The sequence below is a fragment of the Xiphophorus couchianus genome, chromosome 5 (genome assembly GCF_001444195.1).
Source record: "Xiphophorus couchianus chromosome 5, X_couchianus-1.0, whole genome shotgun sequence".
Taxonomy (NCBI): domain Eukaryota; kingdom Metazoa; phylum Chordata; class Actinopteri; order Cyprinodontiformes; family Poeciliidae; genus Xiphophorus; species Xiphophorus couchianus.
In genome coordinates, this window is record NC_040232.1 from 1,052,274 (window position 1) to 1,070,692 (window position 18,419).

Genomic DNA, 18,419 nt, shown 5'->3' on the forward strand with positions numbered 1-18,419 from the left:
AAGAATATGCTCTTTGCTGCCACCTGGTGGAGGCGAAGGGTAGCTGCGGGATTTATTGATCGGTATTTCTAAATTATTATTATTATTATTATTATTATTATTATTATTATTAACCGTTTTAAAGCCCTGTGGGGGTTAGGGTTGTAAAACCTTCAACAGGATGAAAACCAGCAGTCAAGGTGAAAAAGGCAACAACAGGCTTCAGCAGATTTCCAGAGCACTGAATGTTTTTATTTTAAATTTCTCTGGATCAAATGTTTAAACAAATATACATAAATGTATAAACAGCTTCTGGCTCTTGGTCACAACATCAATGGTCAGGCAGAAGTGAGCTTCAGAGAGCAGCTGCTCTCCTCTACCAGAACCCGACTGGTGGTTTTCCTTCCAACTAACTTATTCTGAGTGGAATTATGGAAATAGAGTCTTGTTTCCTTATGAAGAGTCACCATGGCAACTGATGCCAATAAAAGCATCGAAATAACTAATGAAAGTTCCAGTGGAAACCTGTCTGAAGCCGATGGACACTAGAGGACAGAAAGACACGCAGAGACCCGAGGACAGACTGAGACACAGGAACGCTCTGAGAGCCTGAAGCAGACAGACAGAGACGTGTTGCAACCTGAAGCAAAACAGAACCGGTTACGCCCTGTGGACCAGAACCTGTTTCTGGAGGAGCAGAAAGAGTCTCTGGATCGGCTTCATGTCGATTCAAGAAAAGAACTGGAAGGACCACACGCGCTGAGACACTCAACGTTTTATTTGGGTTCTCTGCTAAATGTTCTGCAGAGTGTTGATCAAGTCCAGAGGACTCCAAAGCTTCAGTGGCCTCTGATGGGGGAGAGCCACTGCATCGTAGCCGCAGCCACTCTGGACCAGCGCATCAGAAATCCATCCCTAGTTTATGAATCCGTCTACCTAAAGGGTTGGTTTGCCCCTTTCCTTGTCTCGTCAGGTCCAGTTGATCTGATTTGCGGTTTGATCACCAACAGCCGGCAGCAGGAAGCCGGGCAGACTTCAGTTTCTGTCCGGGGTTCAAGATGTCTCTGAACTCTGTCTCCAGGCGAACTCCAGGAACTTTGAAGATGGACACAGCTGAAAAACAGCAAATTTTACTTTCATTCAAGTAATTTGGATTTTCTTCTGTGTATAAAATGTGATGCTGATGTTAGAAGGTCCTGAACATGATCTGGTTGTGGAGAAGCTGCTGATAGTTAACAACTTTCTGAACTCTCAGTGAGGAGACGCAGCCTCTCCGCTAAGCTCCGATTGTCCTGCAGCACAGCCGACAGCTGGAGGTGCTGCCCCCTGCTGGCTTCAGAGACTGGCCAATCAGAGCACAGCTTTACTTGGCCTGTGAAGCCAACCTGTTCACAGGTGGAGCTTATAGTGGCTACATTTAGCAAATCTGAATCTGAAATCTCTGCACCGTGGTTCCATATTGAACCTTCAGTATTACACATTCATCTGAAAAGAATTTTTTTGTAGCTCGTTAGCAGGTGGTGGTCTTACCGTCTCTGAGGTGCATGATGGGAGCAGGAAGCGTGCTAAAATATGGATGCTGCAAAGCCTCCTGAGCTGAAATCCGTTCTGTCGGAACCAGCCTGAGCATCTTCTGGACCAGGTCATCAGTCTTACAGGACAGCTGCTCCAACCTGATGCAGAGGAGCAGAGACTGAGCATAAAGCCTGTTAGCAGCTCCTCCATCCATCCATCCATTTTCTCACACTGTCATCCCTCATGGGGTCAGGAGGAGATGGTGCCTCCAGTTTACACCTAAAGCAGGCAGCACAGTGGGGCAGTTGGTAGAACTGATGCTTTGCAACAATCCTAGCCTGAGGAAAAGGAGTTAGCATATTGTCTCCTGGAATGCCGTGTTTCTCACAGGTACTCCAGCTTCTTCCCGCCATGGTCTCTCTAAATTAACCCTAGCATGCATCATTGTCCCGTCTTTATCTGTGATGGCCCAGACCCCGGTCCAGGGTGTCCCCCTCCTCTCACTTACCCAACCCCTAACAATGTAAGTATACACTGTTAGGGAGCCAGTGGCGATTAAAGCAACCCTGTAAAACACTTTAGCTGCCAAATATTAAGACTTCAGCTTAGTCTTAGCTTTTTTTCTCTCTAGCTCTTGGTGAAGGTGAACACTTTTTTCCTCTGCTCCCTTGCTGCCCTGCCTCCCGTTTTTGTCCTGTTTTTTTCTCTTTTTTTGAAGCCTTTCTTTGCACATCCTCCAAATCTACAAAGTATGGATCTGGTCAGCTGCTCTCTCAATGCAATTGATCAAATTTTCTTGAGGAGAAGACTGGGCACAGGAGAGCCCTCCTGTCCTACAGGGACACACCCAGAGGGATACATCCTGGGTTTATTCATGACAACAGGATTCCTGTTTGGAGTTGGCGGATACCTGGCATGTCGACAAATTTGTGACGGATTGGGCCGACTAGCGAACACTCAGACTGAGATGCTGTGGGACAGAGATGCAAGTTGGATGTGATTCTTGCTGAGACTCGCAGTCCAGCTGCAGACTAAAACTCTCTAGCAGGAAGGAATCGATCCTGGAGAAGTTGCTAGTTTCGGTTCAGTGGAACGGCCGCACTAATTTGGATGATTGGAATTAACAGGGATGTATCGGTGAGACTTTAGGGCAGATTAAAATTTGAAATCTACCCAACATAAAGCTCTCTGTATCTGAACTGGCTCCCCTGTGTTGGCCTCGGCTGGCTGGATATCTCAAATCTCCTGGTAGACATGTGAACATGATGCTCCTGCTCTCCTCACTCCCTTCTGAAATCATCCATGTGACTGTGGAGCAGAGCGCTCCCAAGGACTTGCTCCTAGATAACACCATCATATCCGACTGTTGCCTGGGAGACCGAGCTGCATGGTTTCATGGTCATACACATGCAGCACACAAACACAGCAAACAGATACACTCTGTGATGTCACCGTCTGTCACTCGTGTTTTTGTTTTATCTCAATGTAGCTACATGTGCATACTTCCCTGATGCATCTCTTCCTTGCCTGTCTGTCTGTCTAGTTCAGAGATGTTCAATACGTCAATATCAATTGATCGGTCGATTGCGGAAGGATTTGAGTTGATCTCAGCAGGAGGTGACAAATTGAACGTCACCAGGACGCTGAGACCAGCACGTCCTTTGATCACTAAGTTCCAAAACGTTTGTAACTTTATTAAAGACAAAAAAATCAACAAAACATGTTCAAATTAATGACAAAATAATAATCTCAGTAATTATTGTTTCAATTAGGTGTTGCGCAATTCTGTGCATTTCAGTTTCATTACCTAAACAGAAAAAGGGACTCAAAGATCAACTGACCATCAGAACAGGAGTTTAAATCAGCTCACCGCTGGGTTTATTATTAATAACCACAAAACAAATATCAAGCCTGATAACCTAATGTCGTAACGGACTGAATGTTATGCTTTTAACGTAATCTCCGCTCGGCTTGTGGAGCGCAGGCGGTTGCCACGGCAACGGGTGTGCTAAACGACAAAGAGTAAAAAGGTCCTCATGGTTTGGAGCTGATCACCTGTTCAGGTTGTTCTGTTTACCTGTTCAGCCGCTTCAGTTTCTGAATGTTCAATAAACAACAAACTTGGACTAATGACCTGGTTCGTCGGCGAGTATAAATCATTCACAACAAAAATATGACAAATGTATTTCATTAAGTAACAAACAAATGGCTTCTACCGTAATAATTATGTGAAATTAAATTCATTGTTTAATAGTTTTAAAACCAGCTTGCTGCTCTCTGGCAGCTCAGAGTCTGAGAGGATTTTCCTCCGTCAAACATGGGATTTATTTTTGTCTCTTATTTAGTGGAAATATTGATGTTGATGAGACTTTCTAAAAAATGATAACCTTTCTAGCTCTGCTGTTGAAAATGAGGAGCAACATTCACAAATGACTGAAATCAAATCCAGTTCAACATCTGAGCTGATTCCTCTGGATCCTGTTGGAGGAAAAATATCTAAACTTCACAAGACGTGCTTTAACCTAACGGAGCTCTGTGGTTCCTGCTGGCAGTCTGAACTTTCTCATATTGAGGTCAAAGTTCAGATCTGCCATAACTGACTGACAGCTGCTGCCTCAGGTTTGTAACCAGTTTCTGACTGAGAAACCAGTAACCTCCTCCCAGTCTCAGAATCTCACTGAGGAAGAAACAGCATCAGGTTTCCATCACTTTAATATTTCTGCTGTAACTGATGGATATTTGCATGTAAAATGAGTCAAAAGAGTTTCATTTATAATTTTTATATCTTCGTGTCGTGGATCTCAGTTTGCTGGTGAAAGAAAAAATAGATGTTGGTCTCAAAAAGGTTTGGGCATCCCTGGTTTAGTTTAGTTTATTACTTTTTAAAGTTGTGAAGTACTCACTTTTTAACCCAGTGTTTCTCCATTATTTTCTGCCATGCACCTCTGGGGATCATCATTTTTTTCGCGCCCCCTCCAGAATTGAAATACTATTGCGAATCTGTTCATATTTAATCATTTATCTGGCTCCAGAATTGTATGACCTTATTATCAAAGCTGTTTTATTGTTCCAAGTCTCAAAAGATAATTTCCAAAATCAGTTTATTAATTGATAAACTGATTTTGTGAATAAACATTTATTGGGTAAAAATTTGAAGCAATATTGCTTATATCTCAGCTTGTCAGATGAGAAGAGATGAAAAGAGAAACATTTTGCATTAACAATAAAAATATAGGTTTCATCTATGTCCTGGCCTTTTTCTGTGAGTTACAGTTACTTGCTTTTGATGGAGTATAAGAGCCGGGCTCTGGGTTTTTCATTTGTTTTAAATACGAGTAAAGTTGACCGAATTTCACAAAGAGCTGTTCTACTAAGTATTTTAAGTTAATAAATGTCATTGACACATTTTCTCACACACACTAATATATTTGGTAATCAAAGAAATGACTAAAGACAGAGTTTCTAACTTTTGATGTGATTATTTAATTATTTTAGGGGATTTCTGAATAAAGAGCACAATGTTTTAATTTGCTAGAAAAGATTCTGATCATTTTTATATTAACATTGATGAACAAACACACTTTTACAGTGTTTCATTCAAGAACATATTTACATTATTCCACAATTTCCTTTTATTTTTTGATATATTATTGTGAAGACAATAAATTTGATAAATTAGTCATTATTATTAGCTACATATTTTGTCTTACTTTTTTTCTGTAAAATATATTTATTACAGTATGATATGTAAACTCTGCTATGGACAGCATAGACAAGAGTGAAAAACAATCTAACAGAGTAAATTATTTTTATTTTATTACATAAGCTGTCTTAATACACTAATACTTCAGACTGAGATATTTAAAAATACACAAAAAGTGAAAGAATAAAAGTGTGCAATAAAACACAAATGTAGTTATTTATATTATACTGGTTTTTAATGCATTCCCCTCTAACAGCTCTCTCTCATTAAAACAATATGAAAACATTAGCTATGCTAACAATCAGTGGCCAATTTAGCTACATAGGAAATATTCCTCGGTTGTTTAGAAGCGAGTTTCTGGCTGCAAAGTGAAGTAATTCTGCTCTTTCATTCTTACCTGTGAAAGGTAAAGCCAAGGAATCCAGTTTGAGTCGTAAGATAGTTGAAACTAGTCCACACAGCGCATGACTTAAGGAGCTCCGGTCGCTCTGCTGCCACACACAACATGGCGGCGACGTAACGCAGGACTCAGCGCTCAATGGGGCGTCTAGTATTCATGTCTATGGGCGCGCCCCAGTATTTAAGAAGTACTGATTTAGACCAATATTATACTTTTTAGATTATTATGCAGAGAAACTTATAGTAGTTTTTCCAGAAAAACTACTTCTAGCTTATAAATGATAAATGATGGTGTACTTGTAGTACTTGCAACCCAGAAAAGGAATTTGAAGAAACTTAGAATCCAGAGGAAGTCACCTTGCTACCTTAGCTCAACATTATCAGAACCAGAATCCAGAGAAACCCCCCACTAGTTTATAAATTAGGGACTACTTATTCTTAAACATGGAGAAACAATATGTAGTTTTATACTTTTTCTTCTTTTGCTCTTTCCTTTGATTTGTTATTTTGTTTGTATTTCCTGCTAATTCCTTTAAAGCACTTTGAATTGCCTTGCTGCTGAAAATCTGCTGTATAAATAAAATGACCTTATCTTGGCTTAGCTTACCTTTTCCAGACATCTCTAAAAAGCTTCGGCCTGCAGTGAATGAAGCGCTCTAAGGTGAAAACAGAAATGTAAGTTAATGTGCTACGTACCTTCAGCAGGTGAACGCAGACAGGTGAGCTCACCTGGTGTGTAATTAGGCAGCAGACTGACCTCAGGCCAGCTGTCCTCTGACGGGACGCCCAGAACCTGCAGAAGACCAGTGGCCGCAACAAAACCAAAGCCTTTAAGGTGGTGCTTAAGGTGGACCTGATCAGAACTGGATCCAGACCCGATCAGAACTTATTGAACTGACCGTCCAGATGTTCTGCAGCTGCTCCAGCTCATCAGAACCTCCTGCGAACGCTGGCGCTCCCTGCAGCATCTCTATGAAGATGCAGCCCGCCCCCCTGATTCAAGCAAAGCAACCTTCAGTCATTGCGGCAAAGGCGGCGGCAAAGGCGGCGGCGCTCACCACATGTCCAGGGCCGTAGAATAGCGGATGGATCCCATCAGAACGTCGGGGGGCCGATAGCACAGCGTCACCACCTCTGAGGAGAAGTTCTGGGCGGGAATGGACTTGGACCGGGCCAGCCCTGCACCATGGAGTCCCTCAGGGTTAAAAGCACAGCAGAGGCCTGTGCTTTTTCTAAAAGTGAAAAAACTCAATATTCTGTGCTACACTGTAAGAAATGAAATGTTGAATTTACTTAAACAAGTTATGTCAATGTAAAGTGTTTCACATTTATTTTCAACAAAATCATTCAAGTAAAGATAAATAACCTCAGTTCAGTAAATTGAGTTTAGGGACAGTTTAGGCTTAAGTTTGTTTAACTTAATGCTGAAGTTAAATTTACAGACGTCACTTTGTTCAACATTAAGTTATAATGAGGGTTTAGTGGAACCAGTTGACATAACTGAGTTAATTAATGGAAACAGTGAAATTATTTCTGTTTCATTGGATTAATTAGATAAATGTAACTCACTAAAATATATTTTTAAAAGTGAAATCTAACAGTAAGGTGAAACCTGGTCAATCAGAAACAGCTTCTTCACTTTCCTTCAGTAAAACAAAAACAATTACTTACAGAGCAGCAAATAAATAATCATAAAAATAATCATTCATTTCACTCATGGTGCCGTTTTGGGAATTCAAATATTAAAGCTTAAATTATTCAATAAGCGGCTCATTCATGATGAACTGACTGCATAGTTGCTTTTACGTTTTAGACTTAAACGTCTTAAAACTAATTTTTGAGACAAATAAAGAGTGGTTTAGTTGCTGCTGCTGGAGGACCAATGCATTGTGGGAAACCTTGCTGGCGTAACCTTACTGTCATAATCGCCTCAACAGAATCAGTTATTGCAACATATAAAAATAAATGAAGTTAAGTTGTGCAATTTAAGTTTTACAAATCTAAAATAACTTCATAAATTTGTTTAGCTGTACAAAAACTAAATATCAAAGACATCCATCCATCCATCTTCTTCCGCTTATCCGAGGTCGGGTCGCGGGGGTAGCAGCTTCAGAAGGGAGGCCCAGACTTCCCTCTCCCCAGCCACTTCTTCCAGCTCCTCCGGGGGAATCCCGAGGCGTTCCCAGGCCAGCCGAGAGACATAGTCCCTCCAGCGTGTCCTGGGTCTTCCCCGGGGCCTCCTCCCGGTGGGACGTGCCCGGAACACCTCACCAGGGAGGCGTCCAGGAGGCATCCTGACCAGATGCCCAAGCCACCTCAACTGGCTCCTCTCGATGTGAAGGAGCAGCGGCGCTACTCTGAGTCCCTCCCGGATGACTGAGCTTCTCACCCTATCTCTAAGGGAGAGCCCAGCCACCCTACGGAGAAAACCCATTTCGGCCGCTTGTATCCGCGATCTCGTTCTTTCGGTCATGACCCAAAGCTCATGACCATAGATGAGGGTGGGAACGTAGATCGACCGGTAAATCGAGAGCTTCGCTTTTTGGCTCAGCTCTCTCTTCACCACGACGGACCGGTACAACGCCCGCTTGACAGCAGACGCTGCGCCAATCCGCCTGTCGATCTCCCGCTCCCTTCTTCCCCCATTCGTGAACAAGATCCCGAGATACTTAAACTCCTCCACTTGGGGCAGGACACCCCCCCTGACCCGGAGAAGGCACTCTACCCTTTTCCGGCTCAAGACCATGGCCTCGGATTTGGAGGCACTGATCCCCATCCCGGCCGCTTCACACTCGGCTGCGAACCGCTCCAGCGAGAGCTGCAGATCACGATCTGATGAAGCCAAAAGGAACACATCGTCTGCGAAAAGCAGAGATGAGATCCTAAGGCCACCAAATCGGATCCCCTCAACACCTTGGCTGGTCTAGAAATTCTGTCCATGAAAGTGATGAACAGAATCGGTGACAAAGGGCAGCCCTGGCGAAGTCCAACTCTCACCGGAAACGAGCCCGACTTACTGCCGGCAATGCGGACCAGACTCTGACACCGGCCATACAGGGACCTGACAGCCCGTATCAAAGGGCCCGGTACCCCATACTCCCGGAGAACCCCCCACAGGGCTCCCTGAGGGACACGGTCGAACGCCTTCTCCAAGTCCACAAAACACATGTAGACTGGTTGGGCGAACTCCCATGGACCCTCCAGGACCCTGCTGAGGGTGTAGAGCTGGTCCAGTGTTCCACGACCAGGACGAAAACCACACTGCTCTTCCTGAATCCGAGGTTCGACTATCCGACGGACCCTCCTCTCCAGGACCCCTGAATAGACCTTGCCAGGGAGGCTTAAGAGTGTGACCCCTCTATAATTGGAGCACACCCTCCGGTCCCCCTTTTTGAACAGGGGGACCACCACCCCAGTCTGCCAATCCAGGGGAACTGCCCCCGATGTCCATGCGATATTGCAGAGTCGCGTCAACCAACACAACCCTACAACATCCAGAGCCTTAAGGAACTCCGGGCGGATCTCATCCACCCCCGGGGCCTTGCCACCGAGGAGCTTTTTAACCACCTCGGCGACCTCGTCCCCAGAGATTGGAGAGCCCAACCCAGAGTCCCCAGGCTCCGCTTCCTCAGTGGAAGGCATGTTGGTGGGATTGAGGAGGTCTTCGAAGTACTCTGCCCACCGGCCCACAACGTCCCGAGTAGAGGTCAGCAGCACACCATCCCCACTATAAACAGTGTTGGTGCCTTACTGCCGGATTGTGGACCAGAATCGCCTCGAAGCCGTGCGGAAGTCTTTCTCCATGGCCTCTCCAAACTCCTCCCACGCCCGAGTTTTTGCCTCAGCAACCGCCCGAGCCGCATGCCGCTTCGCCCGCCGGTACCCATCAGCTGCTTCCGGAGTCCCACAGGCCAAAAAGGCCCGATAGGACTCCTTCTTCAGCCTGACGGCATCCCTCACCGAAGGTGTCCACCAACGGGTTCGAGGGTGGCCGCCGCGACAGGCACCGACAACCTTGCGGCCACAGCTCCGATCGGCCGCCTCGACAATGGAGGCACGGAACATGGTCCACTCAGACTCCATGTCCCCCACCTTCCCCGGGACGTGTTCGAAGTTCTGCCGGAGATGGGAGTTAAAGCTCCGTCTCGCAGGGGATCCGCCAGACGTTCCCAGCAGACCCTCACAACACGTTTGGGCCGGCAGGTCTGACCGGCTTTCGCCCCCACCACCGGAGCCAACTCACCACCAGGTAGTGGTCAGTGGACAGCTCCGCACCTCTCTTCACCCGAGTGTCCAAGACATACGGCCGCAGAGCCGATGAAACTATGACAAAGTCGATCATCGAACTGCGGCCTAGGGTGTCCTGGTGCCAAGTGTACATATGGACACCCTTATGCTTGGACATGGTGTTCGTTATGGACAATCCATGGCGAGCACAGAAGTCCAGCAACAGAACACCGCTCGAGTTCAGGTCGGGCGGTCCGTTCCTCCCAACCACGCCCCTCCAGGTCTCACTGTCGTTGCCCACGTGAGCGTTGAAGTCCCCCAGCAGAACAAGGGAGTCCCCAGGAGGAGCACTCTCCAGTACCCCCTCTAAGGACTCCAAAAAGGGTGGGTAATCTGAACTGTCGTTCGGCCCGTAAGCACAAACGACAGTCAGAACCCGTCCCTCCATCCGTAGGTGGAGGGAGGCTACCCTCTCGTTCACCAGGGTAAACCCCAACGTACAGGCGCCGAGATGGGGAGCAACAAGTATGGCCACTCCTGCCCGATGCCTCTCACCTTGGGCAACTCCAGAGTGGAAGTATGTCCAGCCCCTCTCAAGGAGACTGGTTCCAGAACCAGAGCCATGCGTCCAGGTGAGATCGACTATTTCTAGCCGGAACCTCTCGACCTCACGCACTAGCTCCGGCTCCTTCCCCACCAGAGAGGTGACATTCCACGTCCCAAGAGCTTCTGCAACCGGGGATTGGACCGCCAGGGTCCCCTCCCTTGGCCGCCACCCATCACACAGTGCACCCGACCCCTTTGGCCCCTCCCACGGGTGGTGGGCCCATGGGAGGGGAAGATATCAAAGACATCTTGACATAAATTATATGTCAATAAAGTATTTGGTCTAAACTTTTCTGTGGTTAACAATATTCTGAAGCTGAAGTTTTATTCTTATCAAATGTATTTTTCTGCTTAGATAAGCATTATTTTATTAACTTACATTTTTAACACATGATGTAATCAGAGCATATTTATTTTTCAACAATCAGTCAAACAAATATTCAAAACTTTGAGCAATGTTAACCATTCATCAGTACTCACTGCTTTCAAATGCTTTACTTTTTGCATCGACTTAATTTAAATAGATTATGAGATCAAACACTTTGATCCAAAACTTCACATCATTCTCCAAGAAATGAAACTTGATGATGCTTGTTTTATGTTCAGATTAATATTTCAAATTCAGTTTTTATGCTGAACGCGTTTCCTTGTTTTTACCTAACAACATGTGTTAAAACAACTCAGGCTGAGCAAGTTAATCAAACATAATCCTGTCACTTTAAATCTAGTAGCTATTTATGCAAATGAATATTGTCCCTAGTTGCTTTCCGTATTGCGTCATCGCAGTAATTGGGTAAACCTAGCTTACTTTCACATGACTCTTTTCAGCGCAGCACAGAGAAGAACTGCAGAGCAGAAAATGTCACCAGAATCCACAGAGTAAGCAAAGACTTTCTTTTATTATTTTAATTATTTTTGGTATTTTTCAGCTCAGACTCCATTTTTACTCTAATTTTTACAGTTCATGCTAGCAGCACTTCATCCTGGTTTGGTGTAAAAAATAAAATAACATTTTTTAAAACTCTGAAACTGTTTTTTGACACCAAAAGCAGTAAGAAGTGCTGCTACCCAACTGCAGTTGGCGTGATGATGCAATATGGAAAGCAGCTAGGGACAAGGTTAATTTGCATAAATACCCATTAGATTTAAAGTGACAGGACGATGTTTAATTAACACTTAGTGTATCTTGTTGTTATGTATATACAACAAAGACACGCTTATGTTCAGCATAAAAACTGAATTTTACAAAGTAATTTGCACATAAAACAGTTAGATAAAACAAGTAACAGAATTTAAAAAAATTTAGAGTGTAAGCCTGTCAGTCTGTAGGGGGCGCTCCTCACCGAAGTCGGCCAGCTTGAGCTCTCCCAGGTAGCTGATGAGCAGGTTGTGGGGCTTCAGGTCTCGGTGCAGGATCCTGCGACTGTGGATGTAGCTGAGGGCCCGCAGCAGCTGGAACATGAAGATCTGCATGGAAGAACAGCATCAGTGCAACATGCTGTTCCTGCAGCGCCCCCTGCTGTGTGTGCACATACCCGCACGTTGTGCGAATGAAGTCCTCCGGGGTGCTGCGTCATGTACTGGGCCAGATCTGTCTGCTGCAGCAGCAACACAAGGATCAGAATGCTTCAATCTACCACTGTGGGTTGCACTGCCCCCTGCAGGAAGACAGCAGCTACTACACTAACAGACAAATACGAGTCAGTGAATCAGAGCTGCTGGAGATCCCGAAACATCACAGACATCTGCTGCCAGCTCTAAACATTTAGCTCAAATCAACAAGGCCTGATTGAGATTGTATCTGCAGCGCCCCCTCAGGTCAGACTGGGAACTGCTGCATAAGGGAGAAGGCCTTCCTCACCACATATTCAAAGACGAAGGTGAGCGTCTCTCTGGTGTGGATGATGTCATGCAGAAGGACAACGTTGGCATGTTTCAGATGCTTTAAGAGAGAGGCTGTGCGTGCACACAGACACACACACACACACACGCACACACACACACACAGGTGAGTGCAGACACAAATAGACTCAGGTGGGTGGTGGACAGATCTCATTGGTCACCTTCTCTGATGGCGGTGAACGGGATCCCCTCGTCTGTCTTCATACGGATCACCTTCAGAGCCACCAGCTGGCCGTTGATCCTAACAGAAAAAACCAGATGCCACGAGACCTCCATGATTTTCTCCCACTTAGAAATCATGGAGGTCTGAAATTGTCATCTCAGGTGCATGTCTACTACTGCAAGAGACTAAAAAACCATCCGGAAATCACAATGTATGATTTTTAAAAATAAGTTATTTGTGATTTTACTCTGTGATGTCATCATACATGGACCATCTGACCTGCTTATGCCCTTGTAGACGGAGGCGAACGCTCCTTCTCCCAGCTTCTCCAGACTCAGGTACGACTGGGCCGCTCCGAACTCCAGACCCGCTTTCTGAGTACAGCGCAAACGTCAAGCTTCAGTTTCTGAAGAACATGATGCGGTCTTTACATCACACAGGTCATGACATCATCAGCTGACCCAGGTGAAGACTTCCTGTGCAGTCGCTGCTCTTAGTGGGTCACTGTTGCTTCGTCCTCGTGGAATCCTGAGCTGTCGGACCTGCAGCGTGTGGAACCAGTAAGGCTGAGGTCCAGACGGGTCGGTAGCTTCATGATCCACCTGAACACACAGACAGAGTTTACACTCTGCAGAAAAGGGGGTACCTTACAGCTGGACAGGTACAACACAGCTTTAGGACAACCCAGGTACACAAAATGAGGAAATAAAGCTTAAATATCGAGTTGATAAGAACCTTCCACCTTAAAACAATTGTTCCACCTTAAACGCCACCTTCAAACAATGGTTCCACCTTAAACGCCACCTTCAAACAATGGTCCACCTTAAACGCCACCTTCAAACAATTGTTCTACCTTAAACGCCACCTTAAAACAATGGTTCCACCTTAAACGCCACCTTAAAACAATTGTTCCACATTAAACGCCACCTTCAAACAATTGTTCCACCTTAAACGCCACCATGAAACAATGGTTCCACCTTAAACGCCACCTTCAAACAATGCTTCCACCTTAAACGCCACCTTGAAACAATTGTTCTACCTTAAACGCCACCTTAAAACAATGGTTCCACCTTAAACGCCACCTTAAAACAATTGTTCCACCTTAAACGCCACCTTCAAACAATTGTTCCACCTTAAACGCCACCTTCAAACAATTGTTCCACCTTAAACGCCACCATGAAACAATGGTTCCACCTTAAACGCCACCTTCAAACAATGGTCCACCTTAAACGCCACCTTCAAACAATTGTTCTACCTTAAACGCCACCTTAAAACAATGGTTCCACCTTAAACGCCACCTTAAAACAATTGTTCCACCTTAAATGCCACCTTCAAACAATTGTTCCACCTTAAACGCCACCATGAAACAATTGTTCTACCCTAACCCTAACCCATGAAACAATGGTTCCACCTTAAACGCCACCATGAAACAATGGTTCCACCTTAAACGCCACCTTCAAACAATGGTTCCACCTTAAACGCCACCTTCAAACAATGTGTACTTTCGAATTATGGCAGAAAAATTCCCTCATACCTTTCTTTGCACATCCTCCAAATCTACAAAGTATGGATCTGGTCAGCTGCTCTCTCAATGCAATTCCTCAAATTTTCTTGAGGAGAAGACTGGGCACAGGAGAGCCCTCCTGTCCTACAGGGACACACCCAGAGGGATACATCCTGGGTTTATTCATGACAACAGGATTCCTGTTTGGAGTTGGCGGATACCTGGCATGTCGACAAATTTGTGACGGATTGGGCCGACTAGCGAACACTCAGACTGAGATGCTGTGGGACAGAGATGCAAGTTGGATGTGATTCTTGCTGAGACTCGCAGTCCAGCTGCAGACTAAAACTCTCTAGCAGGAAGGAATCGATCCTGGAGAAGTTGCTAGTTTCGGTTCAGTGGAACGGCCGCACTAATTTGGATGATTGGAATTAACAGGGATGTATCGGTGAGACTTTAGGGCAGATTAAAATTTGAAATCTACCCAACATAAAGCTCCCCTGTGTTAGCCTCGGCTGGCTGGATATTGCAAATCTCCTGGAAGATACGTGAACATGACACTCCTTTTCATCTCCTCTCCCCTTCTGAAGACATCCGTGCAACTCCAAGGACTTGCTCTTGGATAATAGCACCATCTCAGAGACTGTGCCTGTAAGAACCGGTCACTGCAAACATCTCCTGGCCACAGATACTCCCTGACATCTCTGCCTTTTGCTGGCTGCTACCTAAATGTTGCTACATGTGCCTGTTTTTCATGATGTGTAATTTCTTTGCCCTGTTTGTTTAATTTACTACTTTTATAAACTGTGAAGTATTACCTTATTTTCTACCTAATTTTTCTGACATTATTCCAAAGGACGCATTGTTTTAAGGTGGCGTTTAAGGTGGAATCATTGTTTCACTGTGGTGTTTAAGGTGGAACTACTGTTTTAAGGTGGATCCATTGTTTTAAGGTGGCGTTTAGCTTTATATTTTTAATATCGAAGCAAGACCTAGAAAAAGTCCTGTTAGTTTACTAATCTAGAACAAAAATAGAAAGTACAATCTACTTACCATCCCAGAACAAGAATCAAACATAGAAAATCAACATTTAGTTTTACCAGAACAAGAATCCAGAGAAACCCGACTAGTTTATAAACTATGGACTATTTATTGTAACTCTTAATACATTTATCTTTTTGGTTTGTTGTTTTGTTTGTATTTCTTTCTAATTCATCTAAAGCCCTTTGAAAATGTGCTATAAAGATAAAATTACATTACCTTTAAACAATTCATCCACCTTAAAACAATGCATCCATCTTTAACATCACCTGTTTGTGATGGTGTTAGTGACACCAAAGTTTCTGAGGCCCAACAGAACCAGAACCTTTGGGGTGAGGAAGTTAGTATTTCATATGAAGCATGTGGTGGATCTGGACTGGTACCACAGAAGGCGGGATGGAGGTCCAGTTCCTGCAGCTCCTGGGACTGTTCTCCTCCTCCTCCTCCTCTGGTCCTCCATCTTCCTCCTCCTCCTGGCAGCAGCAGCAGCTCCTCAGCCAGCCGCCGGCCTCCGTCACGCAGCGGGAAAACTCCTCCATCTTCCCTTTGCTCCGACTCCTCTGCTGCTTCTTCCTCCTCATGACTCACAAGGATCAGGAGAAGCAAACTCGTCCCATGACCCCCCTCCTCCTCCTCCTTCAGGTCCCATGACCCCCCTCCTCCTCCTCCTTCAGGTCCCATGACCCCCCCCTCCTCCTCCATCCTGGTCTCTGGGAACAACAGTCTTCATTCAGACTGAGACGCAGGGATCTGCTGCCCCCTGCTGGCTGCTCTGATCCCAGCAGAGCTCAGCATGACTTCCTAAAGCCTGAAGTGGACCGGATCTGCCGGGTCAGAACCGCACCTGTTCTGTTCTGACCCCTTATCAGCTGGAGGTTCTTCAGGGGAAGCAGTGAGACCACAGCTCTGACTAAGCACTTTATCAGAACCAGAACCTTCTGTTGGGTCGGGCTCAGGCTGCAGCTTCAGGCCTTCAGAATTCTGGGCTGACTTCATCTGGTTCTGGTTCTGTCTCTCCAGCTGCAGCTCCTGAGCCCTGGAAGACGATGGGTAGGTTGTCTAATCAGAACCAGAACCAGTCCAGACCAGGTTCTTTACTGTGGACCCGACTGGTCAGATGTGCAGAGATCCATAAATCTGATGATTATTCTGGACCGGACCGGACCCGACCAGCTGAAACTAAGTGAAGCGTTGGTTCTGGTTCTGAAACGGTCTCTGCAGTTTTTCTTGGTTCTGCAGACATGAATAAAAACGGCACAGCAGTTTATTTATCAGAACTCTTTATTGGGCCGGAACCGGGCCGATCTCGGGTTCACTCCGCTTTGCTCCTCCTCACAGCTCCAGGCAGCCGGTCCTGCAGCCTGCGGCGGCGACACCGTCAGATATCACCATGGAAACGGTAACCAGGCAACGAAGAGCGGACTCACCTCAGCAGAACCTTCTCCAGTTTGGACCGAAGCAGAACCAGCTGCCGATCGATCTGAGTCTGAAATCACAGAGAACCGGGTCGGTTCGGGCGGAGGAGGGGGGTGAAGTGAGGAAGAGGAGGGTGATGTACCTTCTTCTTCTGGTAGATCGGCGGCGCGGTGAAGAAAACGACATCGGCTGCAAACAGAACAATAATCAGAACTGAGGAACGACCATATTAGGGTAACAGGGTGGAGCCAGAGGGTGGAGGCGCGACTCAGCGCCTCTAGTGGTGACTGTGGGTATTACAGTGGGAGTTGATCAGAAGATGGACCAGAACCAGAACCACTCACCCAGGATCAGAATGGTGACGCCGTTGAACAACGCACCGACGTACGTCATCAACCACATGATGGCCGCCATCTGCAACAGAACCAGAACCCAGCTGAGACCGGGCCACCGAACCGGATCCTGCCCTCTGACCGGACTGGATCGTGCCCTCTGACCTTCAGCGAGTCCACCAGGTCCTCCACCAGCAGCAGCCTCCTGGTCTGGACGCTCAGCCAGTTCAAGCGGTTCCGGCACCGCTCGGCCAGCTGCCGGGCCGACTCCGGGGAAACGGAGATGTCCCGGTCCAGCTGAGACCTGGCAGAGGACGGGGGATGGGGTTAAAGGTCAGGGAGCCCGAAGACCAGGCGGTTCCGTGGCCTACCTGAAGGGGTGACCTTCGTGGGACTTCTGGACCGCCTGGATCACGGATTTATAAACCCTGGCGGCAGGAAGCAGAGTCGTCATGACATCACCGTGACATCATTCCTGTCAACTGAACTCCACCCACCTGAAGGTGATGGTGACGCAGAGACAGGCCAGCAACAGGTAGGACACGACGCTGATGACCGACAGCGTCGCCATGGCAACAAGGACCGTCAGAGACGAGACGAACGCCACCAAGGACTTCCTGGGTTCCCTCCAACAGACAAGTTGCAGGGCTGGCGAGATCGGCAGAACATGAGGCATTATGGGTAGGACCTGGTTCTGATCAGATCGGAACCTAGAGCATCTGGTCCGGTTCTGGTCCAGTATAACAGTTTCATCTCCAAACACATAAATCCAGAACATGGTGTCTTCCAGGCAGAACCCGAATAGGATCTCAGCCTGACTGCCGTCCCGTTTGGACTCGCTTATGAAAACTGGTTCTGAACGAGTCCAGAACCAGCAGAACTATCATTCTTCCACCTGCCAATCAGACCCAGGCTGATGGACCGGTTCTGACCCATCTCCTCTCTGGGAACTGCACTAGGCATCAATGAGGTCTCCGTGAAGAACTGCAGAACCAAGATGGAGATGTGGTCCAACCGACCTCCAGAACACAAGATCTACCAGAACCTCCAGGACCCGGTGGGTCAGGAACAACCTGCCTCTGTTCTCAGCGCTGATCCGATCAGGTGACCGACGCCACGCAGCAGATTAGCAGATCCGAGGTCCAGTTGGAGGTTCTGAAGCGGCAGCTCGGTTCTGTTGCAGACTGAGGTTCTGCAGAGTTCTACCCTGGATTTGGCTCAGTTTAAGGTTCTGTACTGGTTTAACTGGCTATAACTGGGCATACAGACTGGATTAGAGCCAATCAGCTCACTGAACACAGCTAGTCTCCATGGCAATCACATAGCAGCAGGTGTTCAGGTGTGTCTTACCTGCCTGACAGAGCTCCATGGGTGATGAAGAGGAGTGGTTGGGTGAAGAAGAGTCCTCCATCTTCTTCTTCTGCAACTTCTCAGACTCCAAGAACACTTTAACAGCTCAGGGGGCGGGGCTTCAGTCCCAGGACTCAGTCTGATTGGTGGCTCAGGGGGCGGGGCTTCGGTCCCATGACTCAGTGTGATTGGTGGCTCAGGGGGCGGGGCTTCGGCCCCATGACTCAGTCTGATTGGTGGCTCAGGGGGCGGGGCTTCGGTACCATGACTGTCTGATTGGTG

The 18,419-nt window shown here is 46.7% G+C and overlaps 2 protein-coding genes across 7 annotated transcripts; both read right to left on the reverse strand.

Moving 5' to 3' along the window:
- Positions 1–209: 209 nt before the first annotated feature.
- Positions 210–15,646, reverse strand: cdk15 (cyclin-dependent kinase 15). 6 transcript variants are annotated; one of them, XM_028016546.1, is made up of 13 exons: positions 15,423–15,646; positions 12,956–13,096; positions 12,774–12,868; positions 12,493–12,572; positions 12,291–12,385; positions 11,965–12,024; positions 11,773–11,896; positions 6,655–6,817; positions 6,496–6,589; positions 6,326–6,389; positions 6,204–6,252; positions 1,510–1,652; positions 210–1,092 (listed from the first exon to the last, which is right to left on the reverse strand). In XM_028016546.1, exons 1-13 carry the CDS (start codon positions 15,618–15,620, stop codon positions 980–982), a joined length of 1,419 nt encoding a protein of 472 aa, XP_027872347.1. In that variant the 5' UTR covers positions 15,621–15,646; the 3' UTR covers positions 210–979. The 6 variants fall into 6 exon arrangements, with proteins under 6 accessions (XP_027872347.1, XP_027872345.1, XP_027872346.1 ...); XM_028016544.1 differs by having other exon boundaries at positions 6,655–6,828; positions 11,965–12,112; XM_028016545.1 differs by having other exon boundaries at positions 11,965–12,027; positions 15,423–15,645.
- Positions 15,647–16,302: 656 nt separating this feature from the next.
- Positions 16,303–18,348, reverse strand: LOC114145181 (reticulon-3-like). Its single transcript, XM_028018638.1, has 8 exons — positions 18,138–18,348; positions 17,285–17,435; positions 17,159–17,215; positions 16,953–17,091; positions 16,800–16,869; positions 16,598–16,644; positions 16,467–16,525; positions 16,303–16,400 (listed from the first exon to the last, which is right to left on the reverse strand). The coding sequence occupies exons 1-8, from the start codon at positions 18,196–18,198 to the stop codon at positions 16,352–16,354; spliced, it is 633 nt and encodes a 210-aa protein (XP_027874439.1). The 5' UTR covers positions 18,199–18,348; the 3' UTR covers positions 16,303–16,351.
- Positions 18,349–18,419: the final 71 nt, after the last annotated feature.